Below are 21,934 nucleotides of genomic sequence, written 5' to 3' on the forward strand. Positions count from 1 at the left end.
TTTTTCTCTTTCCCCCTAGACTTTGCTATGAAGAATCAAGAAAAACCTCTAGGAAAGAAATTAAGGCACATATGTTCTCAGTGTCCTTTTTTTTTACCCATTTTGCTGCTGGTCGGAGTCTAACTCTGCCTCTCTTAATGTATTTAAATCTTCAGAATCAGGTTCAGGATCCTATCTTCAGATCATTTCATCAGTATTCTTCTTTCCAATTTCTAAAGGCATTTCCAAGGAGCACATCTCTCTCTACCTTGCTCTGAATATGAAGTACAGTGCAGTGCACCATTTGTTCATCCAGCCTCTTAGTTACTCTGTTTGGTTCTCGAGGTTGTTCCCCTTCACTTCACAAACTTGTCTATGATGACATCTCTGCCCAAGGCACCCAAGTACCATCTCTACTTTTGGCTATCCCATAAACACAGTCATCAAGTCTGGCTCAAATTCTTCAGGTGTTGCTGTGTCTTCTCGTTTTAATGCTGCAGTCCTGTTTCCCCCCCCCCCCCCCTTAGTTTGGTTCCAAGGCCTTTTTCTTTTCTCCTAACCTCAAGCAAGGAAAACAACACACTGTTCTGTTTCCCTCTAAAATCAATATTTAAATCTTTATGTTGTGTATCGTTGGAATGCAGAAACGTCCCTTTTTGTAGTCTTAAAAAAAAACCCACCCAGACTCATATTTTGGCTTTTAAAACAGTTCCTTGCTCTTTAAAGGCTCACGTGTCACTACTTCAGCTCCCATTTGGTCACAATGCAAACACTTGCCTGCAGGAGATGCTTTAAAAGTTGCCTCCTCCACCTCCCCAGATCCCATTTATTTCTTAATTTGTTTCTTGTTCTTGTTGCTGGCAGCAGAATTTTGACCTGCTGCAACCGATCTTGGCCTGTATCTTTGTGTCTTATTAAGCATAAATCTCTACAATAAGGCTCTACGAGTTTACCCAACTACGTTGGATAAGCTTAGAGAGACACTAACTGTTACAGAGACTGTATCTGTTTTTCTGTTGAACGCTTTAGAGCAATAAATGGCTGCTGTCAGCACTAGCTGCAAAGCAAAATGAAACCAAGGGGGAAATCTCAGGTTTCGGGGAGGAGGGAGGGAACCAATCAAACAACCCATCCCAAAATGTTTTGTCCAGTACCGTTCTCTCTTTTTCACTTTTATGCTATGGCTCAGTCGCTTTCCAAATTTGCCAAATGGCATTTAAACAAATTATGAATATCATGTAATGGCGGTTTATGAATTGACTTGGCCATAGTAACTCGATGCAGGTGTTCTGCACAGAACTAAGTTGGATTTTTTTTCCCCAGTATTTGTTAGTAGGGCAAAAAAAAAGGGAGGCGGCGTATCTGTGGGCACTAAGCCATGTTTTCTGCCTCAGTAAATTTTTCATGGAGCGCTGAGCTAACCACTTTATTCTCCTGATCCAAGATGGTCTGGTAATTGCAAGCTAGCACTGAGCTCCCCGCAGCCCAAGCCCACCTGAAGCCCTGGTTTGAACCCTTGGTCCGCCCCTAATACTGTTCATCATCCTGTTTTGTGTCACAACACCCTGCTACCTTGATTCACTCTTCGTCGTTGGCTAGGTTTTGGATTTATTACTTTCGAGGACGAACAATCAGTGGACCAGGCTGTCAACATGCATTTTCACGACATCATGGGCAAAAAAGTGTGTAGTTGTAGTTTTATTTTACCTTAAGACAAAGCTGAGTCTTGAGGCAACTAGCAATTTGGCTGGCGAATGGAAACTGGGTGGTACAGTAGAGGGGATTAAAAAAAATAATTTGGGTAAAATCACATTCAGAAGCTCATTTTATAAGTTACTTTATTTTGGATTTTTAAAAAAGTGTGCTTCAGCTGCCAATAGATTCCTTTGGAATGTTTTGCTTAAGAAGAATCATGGCAGACCCAACTTCCATAAAAGCTAATATTTGAGTTCAGGCATCATGAACTTAGTCCAATAAATCAGGGTTTATGGGTCAGAAAAAGAAACACTGTCTACTCATTCACTTCTCTCTCGCATCTTCACACAAGACTTTCAAGGTTGATATCAAGATGTGTGTGAGAGAAAACAAGCCAAATATGCAGCTAAATGGCTTATTGAATTGAAATTACCTCATTTGATCTGACCCAGCTTGCTCATCATACCGTGCAGTGCCAATAAAGGGAGAATATTTGTAGCTCAGTATTGAAATGAGGGGGTCTTTGGTGCTCTCAGAGCTTGGTTGTTTTCTTGTGGACATTTCATTGCCCAAACTTGGTAACCTCATCACCGCTAGCACTGATGACGTTACCTAGTTTGGCAATGAAACGTCTGCAAGAAAACAACCAAGCTTGGAGAGCACCAAAGACTCCTCATAGCGTGCAACGCTTAGAGTTACATATTCTTCATATTCCGAGTGCAGAATAGGAGATACTGAAAAACAAACATGCTTTGTCTGTTTGAAGTAAACACTTCGAATACGTTGACGTGGAGAAAAGCTATGTCTCTGAAAACTTTTAATAGTTAAGAGCACTTTATTGAGTTACAGAATGCAGTAGTTTTAGAGTCCTAATATGTTGAAGGCCATTGCGTTTGCTTGTCTAAATTCTAAGTTGTACTGTCATTACTGTTCACACGTATTTTGTGCCTTGAAAATTACAGAATACAAAAAAGGGGAATGAATGGAAGACAACCTTTACTTTCTGTTTGAAACGGCAGTGAAATCTCTATGTTGCCAAAGGCTCAGCTTCCCATTACTATTCCTTCAGATGTGTGTTCTTTGTTTCACATTCAAACTTGGGGTGGAGGGATTTGGGGTTGAGGAAGAGGAAGGGGACTAAACGTAAGCAGCCAATTGACAGAGCATCGTGAAGGAATGGTTAAAATTTTTTTAAAAAATGGGTCACTTACTGTGAGACTTTGAAATGAATCCACGTATTCTTTTTAATAGTACTTTTTAACCACAATACAGTTAAGTGACCTTTTGATTGTTGTTATCTTCATACTGTGTTGTCGGCACTTCTAAGAGGTTTGACGGGTGAAAAGGTTTCTGCCTTCTTACTCTGATTGAAGGAGCTCGCCTTTGAGCATGGCTTCGCTTTAGGAACCAAGCCAGAGGAAGATTAACTAAGAACTACAGGGTGCAGCTTTGACCTTTGTAGGAAAAGTCTGCTGAAAAGGGAACTTCGAAGGCTCTTATGCCAAACATAAATTATAAGCTGCTCAAAGTCTCCAGAAATGAAGCAGCAACAGGTAGTTTGTAGTGATAAATATATGCAGCACTTGCCGTTTTGCTGGATTGTGTCACCAAATACAACAAAGCCTTCAACTGGAATAACTTTTCCGAAAATATTTCCTTATTGAAAAACAAGGTATCCTATCCTCTTGATGCATTCCGGTTTATGTTTTACAGCTATTTGATGTTTTTCCCCCCAGTTTAAATTACTTCTTGTCAAAACCCATTAAATTTTTCTGGACCCTGGAAGCGTATTCTAGGATATCCTTGCTAATGCACATGCAATCTGTGCCATTTAAACAATTAGTGAGTTCTAAGCAAGACCTGGAAAAACTACTACTACTTTGGTTTGGTGCTGATTAAATCCAGGAGTTGCTAACACTGGTCCAGTGAAGCCAGTAGAGCAGGGGTCCCCAACCCCCGGTCAGTGGCCCGGCACCGGTCCACAGCGTGTCAGCAAGCACAAACAAGCAAAGCTCCATCCTCGGGATGCGGGCATTATTCAAAACCACCACCCCCTCGTCTGCGGGGAAAATCCTTTCTCCGTGGCACCGGTCCCTGCTGCCCAAAAGGTTTGGGACCTCTGCAGTAGAGCAACTCTTCAAAATGTCAGAGCTGCTCAGGCAAACCTCCAGGGCCTCCTGGACCAGTTCCAAATGTAGCATCCTTCATGGTCCCTCCTGGAGAAGCATCCTTACAAACTGGAGACAAAATCTCAAGTGGACCAGACCAAAAGCACAGGGACAGACATTTAAGAATGCATGTGAAACAAAGCAAAATAAAAGTTCAGACGTCAAGGTTTTGGTTGGCTAGTGCAATGCAAATTGCTGACGACTTGAGAAATCCCACACTCGTTTTCCTCAGTCTTGAAATATTATTATTGGGGAAACGTGTCCTAAAATCTTACTAGGAAATTTTTTTTTAAATGATAAAACTTATCTACAGGCAGTGAGCCCAAAACTTCTGTTGCTAAGTGAGACAGTGAATTTTGCCCTATTTTACAACCTTTCTTGCCGCAAGTTGTTAAGTGAATCACTGCAACTGCTAAATTAGTAATACGCTTGTTAAGTGAATCTGGTTTTCCCTCTGACTTTGCTCGTCAGAGGGTTGCAAATGTTGATTACATGACCCCGGGGACAGTGCAACCATCATATGAGTCAGTTACCAAGTGTCTGAATTTTGGTCATGTGACCATGGGGATGCTGCAACAGTTGTAAATGTGGGGAAAAAAGGGTCCTAAGTCACTTTTTTCAAGTGCTGTTGTAATTTTGAACAGTCACTAAATGAACTGTTGTAAGTTGAAAACTCGTGAAAGCCAGCCCCCTGCCCCCACCTTCTTATACAGAAGGGAACCAAGTTGTTTTTGGAATATCTTAACCATGGGAAGATTCAGGACATTTGAAGGCAGGATTGATCCTGCTCAGCATAGAAGGGCAGTCTAGAACACTAGATGCGGTTGTATTTCAGTTCTGCCATTCATGCGCCAGGTTAATTCGGAAGAGAATGTGAAGGATTCTTGATTGTCTCCCCACAATAAGACCCACTTAGCTTTAAGGAAGGCCCTGTGCCCATTTACCTAAACTCTTGGAAAGTAAAAAAAAAAAGTGCCTGAAATGTAGCTAGAGAGAACCAGGACACTCTAAGCCTGCTCTGTTTTTCAGGTTCACTCAGCGACGCAGAGCTAAATTCCCCCCATTAAATCTTTGCAATTAGCTTTGCTGAGTGTGTTTGGATTAACCCCAGACAATTCTTCAGGACCTCTGCATTCAGCAGGGAAGTCATTTTATTTTGCATAGGCCAAGCCTTTTTTTAAGGCCCCACCGCACAGGGCTGCCTTCCTTTTGGTCTTCCCCCCCCTTCTTTGCAAGGAATGTTTTTCCATGACTGAACACAGTATGAAGGTTTTGCTTCTTATTGACTCAACTGTCCATTTTTTATTACCTGCATGTTTGTTTACTTTTTTTTTGTTAGATGTAATGTAAGGTTCTCTTATCACATCCATTCCTTCTGACATTGTTTGAGTTAATTGAGGTTCTTTAAGCGTTAGCCTGGGGAAGGTAAGTCTCTATCTTCCATTAGACTTTTAAATAATAATAATAATAATAATAATAATAGTAATAAAAAAATCTTAAGATAAAAAGGATTTGAAACTGACAGACAAAATGAATACAATGCGTGTTTCTCAGGTATGACCAAAACTGAACAGCAGTTTTAATTGCGATAGATCTTAGCTATCAATTTAACTTCTTTTTTTTCAACATTGCCCAGAACAATCCCTCCCCAAGGCCTGGCTAAAGCTTTAGTACCTCCTCCAGAATGTTCTCTTCACCCTTGTTTATAACAAACCGTTTTTGGCCTATCTTACTATCAAGATTTACATACAGGGAGTGAAAGGCCACTGAGGAGATGGTACTGCTGCTTTAAAATGAGGAAGAAAGTAACCAACAGAAGAGAAATCACCAATAGGCATAATTTATCCCAGCACGGTATATGAAGTTAAGAATGCCTTATTCTGTTATTACCCATTGTACCTGAGAAACATTGATTAAATTAGCAGCCTTAAAAATATTAAGCTTGCTATACTTTTTAAGTACTTAGCAATAAGTCATAACCTGCTAAGATAAAGTTTTTCTTTAAGTGTAAAGATAAGGGTGTGTGTGATGGGTAAAGGGGGGCAAGCTACCTTTCGGCCTCCTAGGTCTGAACGTTTCTCCCCTTTGTTTAGGTGGAGGTGAAGCGGGCCGAACCTCGGGATAGTAAGAGCCAGACTCCAGGGCCAACAGGCACCAGCCAGTGGGGAAGCCGGATCATGCCAAGTGCTGCCAATGGCTGGGCAGGACAGCCCCCACCTACCTGGCAACAAGGATACGGACCTCAAGGTACCAGTTTCCCATTTGGGTTTGGGGATCCCGAATGACTTCAGTCTGCCTTGACGCAGACCCATTTGTGGATTCACTCAAATCAGGTGTCAAGTTTCCGAAGTATGGGCTTTTCAAGTGACTCTGAGGCATGGTTTACCTTAAAAGTCCTTTATTTAGCCTAATACACCGGCAAATGCTTGCTGGAAGGAAGCTGGAATCTGAAATCTCCACCACCACCCCTTGCACAATATATTAAAACACAATTCTCCACCTTTCTAATTTTGTTATTAATCATTCTCCAATTAATTTAAACCCGCCAAGTTCTTATCTTCTTTAATTTCAGATGGCCTTGAAGGTACAATCCTCCTCTTCCCCCCTCCCAACCTTAACTCAATCTCTTAAAGCAATCCACAAGTTTAACATATGAAATGGCTACTTCTTCATCTCTTGTCAAGCAATAACATTCAATGTTAGCAGCGTTGACATCAGGATCAGGCCTACTTGAGGCCAGGCCCTGAATAAAAATCTTATGTTCCTGTCAGGATTATATATACCGTATATGGCTTCTTGTACCACTTGATTATGCTACAATGCAAGACTTCTGTGATGCTGGTGGGCAGCACAAATTCCTTACCAAGTATAGAAAGTCCTTGATTTATCTCTAGTCACTTAGCAATCATTTGAATTCACAAACCTGAAAGACCTGAAAATGGAGAGTTATGGCCCGGATCTGTAGTTCCGACGGGTGGGGGTGGGGGCCCTCCAGGGTCACATGACAACTTCAGGTGCCTAACAACACAGCCACATTTACAGTTTGCAGCATTCTTAAGGTCACATTTGTGAGAGTTTTGTTGAAAATCAGTTTGTTTAACCATTGGTTTGCTTAATGACTGTTGCATAAAATGTTATAAAATTGGATTGGTCATGAGACTGACCCACATTATGACCATGACAACATACAACTGCAGTGGGCAAACTCCCATGTTGAAAACTATGTATATTGGAAAACGTATGCCATTGGTGTGAGACCCTACCAAGCTCTGCCTTTTCATTTGTTCCAAGGAAATTAAATCTTACTTTCTGAAAATGGACATCAGCTCTATAAAAAAAAGAGTCTCTCTTTGAATTTTGCACGAGGTGGGAAGATTAAATCTCATTTTTATCCAAATCCAGTTTCATTACTCCACTGTGGACTTCTTAGTTTTGGGCATCTCCATTAGGGCTGCATCTTGGATTCCCTGTAACATTTTCCCCACTTTGATGTCCAAACATCTTCAGAGTAATTGTGTGTAATATTAGTAACTTTCCTAATGGAGAGCGTTAAACTTTGCAGAATGATAAAGTTATATAATACCGACAATGAATTGATGAAACAGTTGTGGTAACTTGTTCTTGTTTTGTGTGTGTGTGTGTGTGTGTGTGTTGTGTTTTTTCCTACTTCTCCTCCATCTGCCTTAGGTATGTGGGTACCAGCTGGACAAGCACTTGGTAAGTATGTACTGAGAGTTTTAAAAATGTGCATAGTCAGTATTGAAATTGTAATTATTCAGGTTCAGATTTTTAGCAAAATCTTAACTCTGTGTGCATTGTTTGCCTTTGTTCTCCAATGATCTTTTTGCATCTGTTGTTTTGAAGCATTTGGGCCCTTTGAACAAGAATTCATAGGTTTCTTGAGCTGGGAGACAATAATTGTACCTTAGAACTTCTCATAGATAATCAAAGCTTGTGTGAGTGTGTTTGTATGTGTGTACATTTAATCATTTGTCAGATACTGGGAAGATCTGGAGGAGACAGGGAATCACCCTTTCCTAGTGGCCTAGTCCTTTTTCTTCCCACACGGTCTGTTTGTGCACAAAGAGGCTGTTCTCCTAATATCAAAAAAGAAGATAAGAATTTAGTATGGCCATGTGAAAAATAGCTTCAACATCACAGTAGCCCTGCATAGAAGTTGTTCCATGTATGGAGAAAGAAACAGGACAATAGAGGCTTAATCTTACCCCAGTTTCCTTGTGCACGGGGTTTGTGCATTGATATATTTTGTACTTAGAAATAAAATCTCCAGTTACAGATTCTCCATGTGTAGGCTGTAATTCATCTCCACATAATTAGATTACTGGAATGTGCTCTACATGGGGCTGCCTTTGAAAATGACCTGGAAACTACAATTGGCACAAAATTCAGTGGCCAGGATGCTAGCAGGTGCGAGTCCCTACTGCAATGGAATTCCTCTGCTCCAGTTGCTCCCTTGGTTACCACTACATTTAATGATACAAAGTGCTGCATGGCTGCAAAGCCCGCATGGCGTGGCCGCTAGATACCTGCCGGAGGAAGTGGAATCTGCCCTAGCCCAGGTGTGCATGTGGGATGGGAAAGTTTAGCGCCCCGTCCCTGCATCAAATCAGGGGGATATAATACCAAGAGATGATATTGATACTCCCTCAAGCTTTGGATCAGGCTGCTTTTGGAGCTGCACCTTGCACCCTTCCTGTAGCTATTTCACAAGGCATCAAGAGCACGAGAGCCAGTTTGGTCTAGTGCAGGGGTAGGCAACTTTGGCTCTTTTATGATTTGTGGACTTCAAATCCCAGAATTCCTGAGCCATCTGGCTCAGGAATTCTGGGAGTTGAAGTCCACGAGTCATAAAAGAGCCAAGGTTGCCTACCCCTGGTCTAGTGGTTAAGGCTCCAGGCTAGAAACCAAGAGACTGTGAGTTCTAGTCCCTCCTTAGGCGTGAACGTTGGCTGGGTGACTTTGGGCCAGTCACTCTCTCAGCCCAACACACCTCACAGGGTAGCTGCTGTGGGGATAACAGGAGGAAGAAGGTGCATTAGACACGTTTTGCCACCTTGAGTTAGTTATAAAAATAATAAAGGCAAGATAAATAAATATTGCTTAACTGGCCATTTGGTGTATGATTTGTCTTGACACATGGATGGGCTGCTCTGTTACTGTTGTTTGTGTTTATTGCTGATCTGAGGCTTAACTAATTACTGTATTTTTAATCTTAGTATAACAGACCAGTTCATATGAGCTTGATGGTATATTAGTGGGGTAAAATAATTAAGAATTGAATAATTAAGAATCGCCTTTTCTTCTGGTGACCCTTGCTACCAGCCTGAAGTTGGATATGACCTTCACATATATATTTTTTTCTCCATTTTCAAAGCAAATAGAATTGTATCTATGGCAGTTTTTAAAAATGGAGGCATTCTTTATCTAAGGTTGCTTTTTCAAAAATAGTTTAAAAAGGAGTGTGGCGGACCATTTGGTGGTCTGGCATTGGAATGTTCTGGAAATCACTGGAATGATCTTTTACCAGACTACAAATTTTTGCCTGCAGTTACCTTTAAGACATCAGAGTGACCTGTTACCTATTTTCAAAGAGCTGAAGTGCATGTAATTGGAGCTTAATCAACTATGATTAAAGCTAAAGAAGAGAATAGGGGTCCTTGTGAAATATTTTGTGAGAATACCTGCTGCCCATTGAACTCCTGAATACCAAAAAGCCAGAAGAGGATTTCTCCCCACAGTAGATCATTCTGGCTTCTTCAGTATTGAAAAACACCAAAAAGTTTTGAGTGTCTGGTTTCTTCAGTTTGAATGTAAGAAATGGCAGTTGGAAAGAGACCATTTTAAATACTAATAAAGTGTACTAGAACAGAGGTCCCCAAACCTTTTGGGCACCAGGGACCTGTTCCGTGGAGAAAGGTTTTTCCACGAAACAGAAAGTGTGTGGTTTTGTGTGCTGCCTGCATCCCACAGATGGGGCTGTGCTTGTTTGTGCGGACCGATTGCTGGCATGCCGCGGCCCGGTACCGGTCCACGGACCAGGGGTTGGGGACCCCTGTACTGGAACACACAAGTGCTACAGCACCAATTCCTAAAAGAGGAAGAAAGAAATCTTCACGCAGAAGCTAGTAATTCACGTCAGGAAAAGGATTTAAAATGGATTCTTTCCACAGTCTCTCAATAGCTTGGAATGCCTAATTCCACCAATTCCTCTTGACTTTAGAGCCTCCATGTTTTGGAGAAAGGTGATGCCTAGTGCAATAGATTGGGAACACCCTTTTTTGGGGGGGAGGTTTGGCTCATCTGTTAAATGCCTTTAATTTTCTCAACACCCTTCTTGCTGGCTCCAGGTGGGTATGGTCCCCCTCCACCAGGTAGAGGAGCGCCACCTCCACCGCCGCCTTTTACCTCGTACATTGTTTCGACACCTCCAGGAGGATTCCCACCCCCGCAGGGTTTCGCACAGGGCTATGGCACCCCTCCGCCCTTCAGTAAGTACTGCTTCCAGCTACACTTGTGTGTAACATTTTTAATCCCGGCTTTTAAAAAAAGAGCTCGTGGCACATATCTGGCACACCCCCACCTGTGAGGTAGGATAGGCTGAGAGCATGCAGACGTTGCGGGTGCTTCATCACTTGAGGTTTTTAAGAAGAGACTGGACACTCACTTGTCTGAAATGATATAGGGACTCCTGCTTGAGCAGGGGGCTGGACTAGGAGACCTCCAAGGTCCCTTCCAACTCCTTTCTGATTGATTGATTGAATTGAACCCAAGCTTGGACTTGAGCCTAAGGCTTCACGTTTTAGACCGATTCTGTGTCCACTCACTGCAAATTCTATCAGACGTTACGTTCCCAAGCTTTATTTCTTGATTTGAATTTGGATGAGCAGTGTCATAGCCTAGAGGTAGAGGTGGAGCTGTCGCCTCACAATCAGGAGGCTGTGAGTTCAAATCTAGGTAGCGACAGATATATCTCCCTGCGCACAAAAAGAAAATGTTTGCTGTTGAACTCCATGTAGGCGTCGGGAAGGGCATCCTGCCAGTAAACTCTCATTCAGTCGCCCTGATTCTACCTCGATGCAAGGGATTACAGAGTTATTAAAAGGAAGGGGGAAAAATCCTTGATTTTAATATGAGGGGTGTGTGTCTTTGAATTTTTATTTATTTATTTTGCCAGATGGCATTTCCCTTTGTTTTCCTAGCCCAGGGGTAGGCAACCATGGCTCAGGAATTCTGGGAGTTGAAGTCCGTGAGTCATAAAAGAGCCAAGGTTGCCTACCCCTGTCCTAGCCTTTACATCAAGTGAGTAAAAGTGGAGAACTTTTTAACGTGAGTTTTACAGTTAAAAACTTAACCTGGTTTCTATTCCTCCCTTTAGGTTTTGGGTATGGTGCCCCACCTCCTCCACCTGACCAGTTTGCTCCTCCCGTTGTTCCTCCACCACCTGCCACCCCTGGGGCAACACCACTCGCTTTCCCTCCGCCTCCCCCGCCATCTCAGCCAACTCAGGACATGAACAAGCCTCCAGCTGCCCAACCAGATTTCCCCTATACCCAGTTTGGTAAGTGACCCGTTTCAAGAGCTGGGGCTCTTCCTCCTGGCCCCAGCTTTTTCCCTGCTGCTTGTCTTTCTTTGCGCTACCTTTCATTTTGTTTGCAGTAATATCGCTGGAAAATCGAACTAGGGGGGGGCTGTATGTGCATAACGTTGGCAAAGGATCTCCATATACCTTTTGTCACGGCGATACGCCAATTTTGAAAGTTTGCCAGCTTTAGGAACTTCAGGATCATCGTTTGCCAAGATAAATGATCTCTGGGATCCAGAGAGGATAATCATATCCTGTGAAAATGCCATCCACTCATGGGAAGGGACTAGTAGAGAATAGTATTTGCGATTTAAAGTTGTAGCTGTTGTTGCTGCCTTGAGGAATAATGGTCTAGTATGGTGGCAGGATAACATAGTTGGAATGGACCTTGGAGGTCTTCTAGTCCAACCGCCTGCACAGGTCCAGCAGCAGTGGTTTTGAATCTAGGCCAGGGGTAGGCAACCTCGGCTCTTTTATGACTCATGGACTTCAACTCCCAGAATTCCTGAGTTCAGCTATGCTGTGCTATACTGACTCAGGAATTCTGGGAGTTGAAGTCCATGAATCATAAAAGAGCCGAGGTTGCCTACCCCTGATCTAGGCCAATGTGAATTTGTCTCTTAAGTAACAAGTCCCATCTTTCCCGGCTGGCCTAAGGGGTACTTTAAAAATCATCAGCAAGAAACTGAATTTGGAAAAAATAAGTTGTACAATGCATAAGTATATAATTATTTATGGAAATGTTTAGCTGCAAAGTTGTATTTTATATACATGAATACACAATCTTTTCAGGAAGATACTTGCAATGTTCAACAGTCAAAACTGGATGAAGCTACACATGTTATATTTGAAATTAAATTGTACAGTTTCACCACTGTTTGGAGTTATTCTTGTTTAGTAACCTTAGCGCTGTTTTTTAGTTAATTAATTTTAACAAGTCCTAATATTTTAACAGATATTCCATAAAGATTCTTCTCTTGCCTTCTTAGATCCAGGCTGACTTCCTCCTGGGATTGCAGGGATTCCATCTACTTACAAAAAAAAATCTGCCCATCTAGCAAAGATTATTTTATAATAAAGGCTAAGGCTATGTTAGAAGCAAGATACACATAGTCCTCGATTTACGACAGCATTTGGGACCAGAATTTCTGTTGCTAAGCGATGCAGTCATAAAGTGCAATCACTTAGCAACAGCAATCCCTGCAGTCCCAGTTGCCATCATTAACTGAATCCCACAGTTGTTAGGTGAGGCAATTTCCTGATAGTTTCTCACAACCAAGTCAGTGGAGAAGCCAGCAGGAATTTGCAAGTCCCAGGCGGCTTGCAGACAGGTGAACAGATGCTGCTGAGTTGGGAAGAGTGTCAGGGGATGCATGAAGGAAGTGCAATGAGGGTGCACAGGGATGTGAGGTATGGTGAGGGGGCGTGGATGAGGGAAGGAGGGGCAGTGGGTTACGAGGTAGGTGCAGCAAAGCTTGGGGAGCGGAATGGGACAACTCTCCACCGTCAACTCTCCATGGCCAACTTGCTTCGGCCAACTCATCCAGGGGACAACTCACAATGGCCAACTCACTATGGGACAACTCACCACAGGACAATTCAATACTTTGATTTAATTATTTAAAATAATTTTATTTTTTTCAATTTTTGTCATTCACATTTTATTTTGTCCCTTCTTTTGCATCCTTCCTTGAATGATTTGATTAATAATAATGATGATGATGATGTTGGAAGGGACCTTGGAGGTCATCTAGTCCAACTCCCTGCTCATGCAGGAAACCCTATACCATTTCAGACAAATGGTTGTCCAGTCTCTTCTTAAAAACTTCCAGTGTTGGAGCATTCACAGCTTCTGGAGGCAGGTTGTTCCACTGGTTAATTGTTCTAACTGTTCTAACTAAGGAAGTTTCTCCTTAGTTCTAGGTTGCTTCTCTCCTTGATTAGTTTCCATCCATTGCTTCTTGTCCTGCCTTCTGGTGTTTTGGAGAATAGCTTGACTCCCTCTTGTTTGGGGCAGCCTCTGAGATATTGGAACACTGCCATCCTGTCCCCCCTCGTCCTTCTCTTCATTAAACTAGACATACCCAATTCCAGCAACCGTTCCCTATATGTTTTAGCCTCCAGCCCCCTAATCTTTGTTGCTCTTCTCTGTACTCGAACATTTTTTTACAACGTGGTGACCAGAACTGGATGCAGTATTCCAAGTTGGCCTTACCAAGGCCTTGTAAAGTGGTATTAATACTTCATGTGATCTCGATTCTATCCCTCTGTTAATGCAGCGTAAAACTCTGTTGGCTTTTTTGGCAGCTGCAGCACACGGCTGGCTCCTATTTAAGTGATTGTCCACTAGGACTCGGTGATCCCTCTCACAGTTACTACTATTGAGCAAGGTACCACCTATACTATACCTGTACATTTGGTTTTTCTTGCCTAAATGTAGAACTTTGCTTTTTTCACCACTGAATTTCATTTTGTTAGATAGCACCCAGTGTTCCAGTTTGTTCAGATCCTCCTGTATCTTAAGCCTATCTTCTGGAGTGTTGGCTATTCTTGCCACCTTGATGTCGTCTGCAAATTTGATGGGTTCCCCATCTATCCCCTCATCCAAATTGTTGATGAAGATGTTGAAGAGCACTGGGGCACCCCACTACACACTTCCCTCCATGTAGATGCAGTTCCATTGAGGAGCACATGCTGAGTACGGCCTGTCAGCCAGCTACGAATCCATCTGGTGGTGATGCTATCTAACCCACATTTTTCTATCTTATCAAGTAGTAGGTTGTGATCTACTTTATCAAATGTCTTACTGAAGTCCAAGTAAATTATATCCACAGCATTCTTCTGGTCCACTAATTTTGTCACTTGGTCAAAGAATGGAATAAGATTTGTCTGGCATGATCTGTTTTTGACAAACCCATGTTGGCTTTTAGTAATGAATTTGTTTGCCTCTAGGTGCTCGCTGATTTGTTGTTTGATTATCTTTTCCAGAATCTTCCCAGGTATTGAGGTTAGGCTGATAGGTCTGTAATTTCCTGGATCCATTTTTTTTCCTTTTTTGAAGATGGGAACTACATCAGCTCTTTTCCAATCCTCTGGTAGTTCCCCAGTGCTCCGGGATCTTTGAAAAATATAGTTCAGCGGTTCTAAGATCACGTCTGCCAGTTCCTTCAGAACCTTGGGGTGTAATCCATCTGGTCCTGGTGATTTGAACTCATCTAGGTTGGATAGGTGCTCACTTACCATTTTCTTGCCTATCTTAACTTGTGTTTCTAATCTATTTTTTGTGGTACTGTTTTTGATAGGTTGGTCTGTTTTTTTCCCTTTGTGTAAAGACAGAGGCAAAAAAATGAGTTAAATAGTTCTGCTTTCTCCCTGTTGCTTGTCACCTTCTTGCCACTTTCCCCCACTAATGGACCAATCATTTCCTTAACTTTTTTCTTGTTTTTTACATGTTGAAAGAAGCTTTTGTTTTGTTATTTTTGACATTGGTCACAAGCCTTAGTTCATTTTGAGCCTTAGCTTTCCTCACTTCATCTTTGCGTGCTCGGACTATTTGCTGATATTCTGCTTTAGTTACGAGCCCCTCTTTCCACTTTTTATACTTGTCCTTTTTATTTTTCAATCCATCATTTCTTCGATATTAGTGTAACTCTTGTCCTTCGGCCAGTTGTCCCTTGACAAGTTGGCTGCGGCAAATTGGCCATGGCAAGTTGTCGTAGATCTCTCCAGTGTTCAGGAATGCACAAGTACCAGGGGGCAAGTGCAGAAGGGCTGAGGAAGGGTGCGTGTGTGGGGAAGACCTACCCCATTGTCATGTGAACTTCTGTGCCAGTGTCCCCATTGACTTTCTGGGGAGGCCAGAAAGGGTCGCAAACGGTGATCATGTGATCATGGGGTGCTACAACTGTTTGTAAATACAGTCTGGTTGCCAGGTGCCTAGATTGCAATCATGTAAGTGCAGGGGTGCTTGGAGGATTGAAACACAGAGGTCCCGTCATAACAACCATTCCTTTAGTGCCGTTATAATTTCAAACAGTCACTGAACAAATAGTTGTAACTTGAGGACTATCTGTAAAGCTTTTATTAGCTGGATGTGAAATATTCATCACTGTATCTGCATAGGTCAGCTAATTACAATTGAACTAATCCAGCCCTGAATGTAATTCCCTCCTCTTCTCCCCCCCCCCCCCCCGCGCTACAGTCTTGTAGTCTTAAATGTGCAGAGCCTCGAGAGCTCATTTTCTTGATGAACCACAGTTTTTCTTTTTTTTGCCTTGATGACACAATTGAAAGACATGCTGCTCCCCATTATTATGTTTCTGGGAGGAATCAAGAAAACTCCTGCAATAATTGTGATTTCTCTTCTTTTTTCCCCCTTCCCCAAGCATTCTTCCTGAATGTTATTTCCATATTCCTCAACATTGGCATTTCTAATATAAGGATTCCTAAAATCTCCCTTAACTTTACTGTAACACAGAAAACCATGTCGTCCAAACCTCCGATCATGCTCTTCCAATTCTAAAATTCTTTTATTTCTCAGCAAAACCTACTCTTCCACCTAAACTAAGCTGTAGGGTGTGAAATAAAATTTTGAATCAGGCAATCCCAGTCCTCCTTGTTCCTTTGCATCCTGAAGTAGTAGTTCATATTTAATTCATTTTTATCCTCTTGCCATACAAATTTAAAAATATCTTTCTGCCTTTGTTTAAACGGTACCTCGGATTTCAGGATATAGCTTGGGGGGGAAAATCATCCTTAGCAAAATATTCACCCCCAATGACAATTTCTCCCACCTTAATATGTCCTTCTAAATTTTACTCCACCTCGTCACATAATTCTGATATAACATAAATTTCAGATTAGTCATAGTGATAGCCAAGTTTTCCAGGTTTTTTTCCTCAATCTTAAAACCATTTTCCCCCATCATTCCCATTTGCTTTTGGATGCTTATATTCGTTAATATCTTCATCTTTTGTTCTAATTTTAAAGGTAGCTATTAAAGTTAAAGAGAGTGTGTTATTGTGCTGTTTGAAGAGATTTTTTTTTCTTTTTATCAGATGGCTTCAAAATCTTTTGACTTTGAGTAGAGAGAGGCAAAGATGAATGGATGTTTGGAATAAAAAAAAGAAAAGTTGAAGCGTTCTTCATTTGAGCATTGTCTGGAAGTGCCTTATTGAAATTGTCTGCACATAACAGATGGTGCATGTGGAATTCCTATTTTGACATCTACTTTTATGTCAGATCAAAGCAGTAAAAATATACGCTACTTAAATATTCTACTGGGCAGATTCTTATATTAGGGAAATTATCAAGTGTTTTTCAGTTACATCAGGGGTCCCTAACCCTCGGTCTGTGGATCGGCAGCGGTCGACAGGCTGTTGGTAACCGGACTACACAAGCAGAGGGCGAGTACACAAAGCTTCATTTCTGCCTGCACAGGATCTAAGTGTGCATGCACAGGATCTAGGTTGCACGCATGAAACCACCCATCCCCCTCCCTCCACCACCAGTCCATGGAGCCAGAAAGGTCGGGAACCATTGAAGTGACACTCAAGGCATATTGTTGAGGGGCAGATGGCTAACTGAATAGTTTTGATAACCACACTTAATATCTCAAGTTATGTTGCATAATCCTTAGGTTATCCTTGCCAGAATTAAATTTTAAGAGGACAATTTAAAAAGTCAAGACTAAGGCAGTTGATATTTGTCCTATTCTAACAAGTTCATATTAACAACACAGCCACACCTTTTATAACTATGTGGAATACTTCCTTAATATTTTGACATGAGTTTTGCATAAAATGTTATCATCCGAGTAAGTCACTAATTTTTCAAGAGAGGAACCTGAGAGAATGAAAGATAGGGAGAAATAAAGGGGAGATTATGAAACGTGTTATATTCTTTAATATAACACTGGTATACCTCCTCCAACCAAAAAAAATAAATTATAGACCTCAGTATAGCAAAGTATCCTATGAAATACATGTATCCAGAACTTGATAAGACCACTACCGAACTTAACCGCTCAGTAAAAGTTATGCATTTAAGACTAAATAATACAGTTTTTACAAAGTTCTTTTTTCATGTATATGTCTACACAAATACTTAAGCAATATAACCAAGGGTTTTTTTTCCTGTTTTGCATGTTATCATTTAAAATACATAGCTGTTTCTAAGATACTTGCAGCAGTGGTGGGGGGGTCTGTAGTTACGGCTAAAAAAGACTCTGGCACTAGACTTTTCAGCACAAATCTCAAATGCAAGAGTGATCCTAAGCTTGCATTATGGGTAAGTCTTCCTTGCCACTTTCCAAGAGAATTGTAGCTTTTGTGCAGGGCTCTCTTGGGGGTTTAGTCACCCTGGTTTCCATTTTTTACCAGGGCTGGGTACCTATTCTCAAGAACCTTCAGGCTTCGGGCCAATACTTTGTTTTCACACTTATGGTCAGGCTGAGAAGTGAGTTACCGTAGGTAGGTGGAGCCTATTTACACCAAATCCTCTTACTTGTAATCTCTTGTGGGGAAGCGGCGGTGGGGGTGGGTGGGAGACAGATTAACCTTTTTTTTTCATTGCAGGGGTGTAATCTCTTTCAATGTATGGAGAGGGTAAGGCATTCTTTCCACTGAAGGATTCTTTCAAGGAGTCACTGATCTCGCCCAAGCTTCTTTTGCTACCATAAATAGTTTGCTGAATTACTTAACCTAATATCAAAAAAATCTACTGTGTTTCACACAGCGTTGTGCACCTCTGCTCTGGGGGGTTTGGGGTGGTAACCTTCTGCTCTTGTTATGTACACTTCTTAAAATTGGCTAAAGAGGATTTTCTCCTGTGGGGTGGGTGGGTGAAATACCAAGGTTTGTGGCTAGAAGAGAACACCTCAATTTTAGAAAAACCTATCGGTGATAATGAGTTGGATCACAAGATTTGCCAATTTGGGTGTGTGTGTGTTTGTGTGTGTTTGTGTGTGTGTGTGTAAGGAACAACCGCAGACATTCACTCTTCCTACTGCAAGGGAAAAAAAGTTTATTTAAAATAATTATTTGCTTTTAAATGACCTGTAATATAATCTCATCTTCATTTTGGGGCACAGTCCAGATTTTTCCTTAGAATAAACAGGCCCAATTTAATATGCAAGAAATTAACGATAAAAGTGCAGTGAAAAACCTGTACCTGATTTAGAGTTATGAGTATCAATAAATTAGGCTTGTGGGGTTAGCACGAAATTTGCAAACTTGATTGAGCCAAAAACATGCTGAAGATGAAGAAAAAAATAGCAGAAGAGGGAGAAGTAATACGGGTAGTTTTTGACTTACAATGGTTCACTTAGTGACCGTTAGAAGTTACAACAGCACTGAATGAAGTGACGTATGACCATTTTCCACATTTATGACCATTGCAGCATCCCATGATCATGGGATGATGCATTTGGATGCTTGTCAAGTGACATGACTGTTGCTGTGTCCCGGGGTCATGTGATCCCCTTTTGCGACCTTCTGACAAAGAAGGTCAATGGGGAAGCCAGATTCCCTAAACAACTGTGTTACTAATTTAAGAACTGCAGTGATTCGCTTAACAACTGTGGCAAAATTCACTTAACAAATGTCTCACTTAGCAACAGAAATTTTGGGCTCCATTGTGGTTGTAAGTCGAGGACTACCTGTAATCATCAGAAATTGTTTTGCAAAAGCCTAAAGAGGTACTTTTAACATTCTGACAAATTAAACTTTTATTTTCCATCCCATTTTCCCTACTCTTCCAATACTAAAGAACTGATCTATTCACAGACCCCAAACTGCAAAGTACTATTAATTAATTAACACAGTGCTATTATTTCGAAGAGTATACCCATCTCAAGATTAGATTGGCCCTAACCCTTCCAACTTTTTAGAAAGCCTTGAAAACTCACACTTGTTTCTGGATATAGGAGTGGAAGGATTGGAGGGCTATGAGTTACTCATTTTGAATTATTATAGATTGGTGTCTTACTTTGGTGATCTTTAAATACACGCTGGGCTTTTAAAAATGTCATGTATATTATATGCAGTTATAGAAAGATGAGTGGCCCCATAAATTGTATACAGGTAGTCCTCGACTTACGATCATTTGTGTAGTGACTGTTTGAGGTTACAACGGCACTGACAAGAGTGGCTTATGGCCGTTGTTCACACTTACGACTGTTACAGCACCCCCGCATGGTCACATGGTCAAAGTTCAGACACTATTTGTGACGGTTGCAGCGTCCTGGGGGTGGGGTGTCATGCGATTCCCTTTTGCGACCTTCTGGCAAGCAAATCCAGATTCACCTAACAACCGTGCTACTGACTTAACAGCTGCAGTGATTCACTTAACAGTTCTGGCAAGAAAGGTGGCCAAATGGGGCAAAACTCACTTAAGCACTGTCTCACTTAGCAACAGAAACGTTGGGTTCAGTTGTGATCGTAAGTCGAGGAGCACCTGTAAAATAAAACTGGAGGAGGTCGTTCTGCAAGGCCAGCGCCACCCAACCCTGTTAGTATGACTGGCAGTTAGAAGAGTTGGTGGGAGCTATAATCTGGAGCTCACCAGGTGTGGTGCCTTCCTTTGGCCTAGAGCAGGGGGTAGGCAACCTTGGCTCTTTTATGACTGGTGGACTTCAACTCCCAGAATTCCTGAGCCAGCCGTGCTGAGGAGAAAGGGAGAGGTTTCCAAGCTGAGCCACGCTGGCTCAGGAATTCTGGGAGTTGAAGTCCACGAGTCATGAGGGGGAGCCAAGGTTGCCTACCCCTGGTCTAGGCGTAGGCCGCTTTATGACTGGTGGACTTCAACTCCCAGAATTCCTGAGCCAGCCGTGCTGAGGGGAAAGGGAGAGGTTTCCAAGCTGAGCCACGCTGGCTCAGGAATTCTGGGAGTTGAAGTCCACGAGTCATGAGGGAGCCAAGGTTGCCTACCCCTGGTCTAGGCGTAGGCCGCTTTATGACTCGTGGACTTCAACTCCCAGAATTCCTGAGCCAGCCGTGCTGAGGGGAAAGGGAGAGGTTTCCAAGCTGAGCCATGCTGGCTCAGGAATTCTGGGAGTTGAAGTCCGCGAATCATAAGAGATGCCAAGGTTGGCCTAACCCAGGGGTAGGCAACCTTGGCTCTTTTATGACTCATGGACTTCAACTCCCAGGATTCCTGAGCCAGCTGTGCTGAGGGGAAAGGGAGAGGTTTCCAAGCTGAGCCATGCTGGCTCAGGAATTCTGGGAGTTGAAGTCCACAAGTTATAAAAGAGCCAAGTTTGCCTACCTCTGGGCCCTAGAGTTTATTACTCTGGTCTCTCTAGGGTTCAATTGCTGACTGTTAGTAGGGTTCCATCTCTTGTGTTTTCATCAACCCTCTTTTATTTTCTTCCTTCCTTCCAGGATATGGACAAGACTTGAGTGGCTTTGGACAAGGCTTTGCCGACCCCAGCCAACAGCCCCCCTCCTATGGAGGCCCTTCAGTGCCACCCTCAAGTGGGCCGCCCGCAGGGGGCAGTGGTTTTGGCCGTGGACAGAACCATAACGTTCAAGGTTTTCACCCCTACCGACGCTAGCGTGCCCACCTAGAAATCAGGGAATTCTGTCCAGAGCAGGATATCTGGTATCAGCTGAAACCCAGGAAGCCCAGACTTATGAACTTGTGACAATCACCTACTTTACCAGAGGGGGGAGGGGGGGAAAGCCACAATTGTAACATCTTTTGGAGGGGTGTTGGGGGAGGAAGAGGAGGCAGCTTTTGAAAGCAAAGTTGTCAGTGGTGTTTGGACTGCATTTTTTTTTAAAAAAATCTTTTCTTTAACCCATCAGCACAAATAAAGAGTGTCACTGGTTCAAACTACAGGGTTTTAAAAATGTCTTCAGCTTTAATTAAAAAAAAAACCTTCAGGTTTCTTTATTTTTGTTGAAAATTTATTTTTTTTCCTGAGCCTTTTGTTTTACCATATATTGTAAACTTTTATGTTCAGAGAAGAAGAAAAAATATATACATTTACAGATTGTGAGATTTTTAAGAGAAATTTTCTACTATGTATGCGGGCTTATTTTTTAATTTAAAAGGAAAAAAAAACAGGGTTTCCATTAGCACTGCTTAAGAGGGTGGAGTTTTGAACCTCCTTTTGTTAATGTGGTTGGTCCAGAAACTGGGAGTTATTTAAAAAAAGAAAAGTGGGAGGTGGAAATAGGAAAGGAATTTAAGTATGTCCGTTTGTCATTTTGTTACTGGTTTTGGATCTGATAACAGTCCAGGAACAGAGTTGTTTGAAAAGGGGCACCGTTTCACTTCTTGAAGCACAGCATTTCAATTGAGGCTTCATGTTCTTACAAAAAAAAAAATTCTTTGGGGATATGAATTTCTTTAAGGGGGTTAATGGAAGCCTTGCAAAGATGTAGATTTCCCTCAGGCAAAAAAAAAAATGGGGGTGCATTTTGCACTAACTAGCGATTACCCCTGGTTTGAATAAAGAAAAGTACATTTGGATTAGAAATGCAAA

General features: G+C 42.0%; 1 protein-coding gene across 6 annotated transcripts in view; it reads left to right on the forward strand.

Moving 5' to 3' along the window:
• The window catches only part of DAZAP1 (DAZ associated protein 1), a 66,118-nt gene extending 44,184 nt beyond the window's left edge, over positions 1-21,934 (forward strand). The window contains exons 7-14 of one of the 6 annotated variants that reach the window (XR_014024598.1): positions 1,579-1,661; positions 5,936-6,089; positions 7,530-7,559; positions 8,181-8,422; positions 10,211-10,351; positions 11,239-11,421; positions 17,826-17,915; positions 20,826-20,968. Coding sequence is in view for 5 of the 6 variants with exons in the window: in XM_081313699.1 (XP_081169825.1) it covers positions 1,579-1,661; positions 5,936-6,089; positions 7,530-7,559; positions 8,181-8,422; positions 10,211-10,351; positions 11,239-11,376 (788 nt within the window). In the remaining variant the exon portion in view is untranslated. Of the gene's footprint in view, positions 1-1,578; positions 1,662-5,935; positions 6,090-7,529; positions 7,560-8,180; positions 8,423-10,210; positions 10,352-11,238; positions 11,422-17,825; positions 17,916-18,020; positions 18,051-20,825 lie in introns of all 6 variants that reach the window. The other 5 variants (XM_081313702.1, XM_081313699.1, XM_081313701.1 and 2 more) reach the window with 5 other exon arrangements.

This window comes from Vipera berus (genome assembly GCF_964194415.1).
Source record: "Vipera berus genome assembly, chromosome: 1".
NCBI lineage: Eukaryota > Metazoa > Chordata > Lepidosauria > Squamata > Viperidae > Vipera > Vipera berus.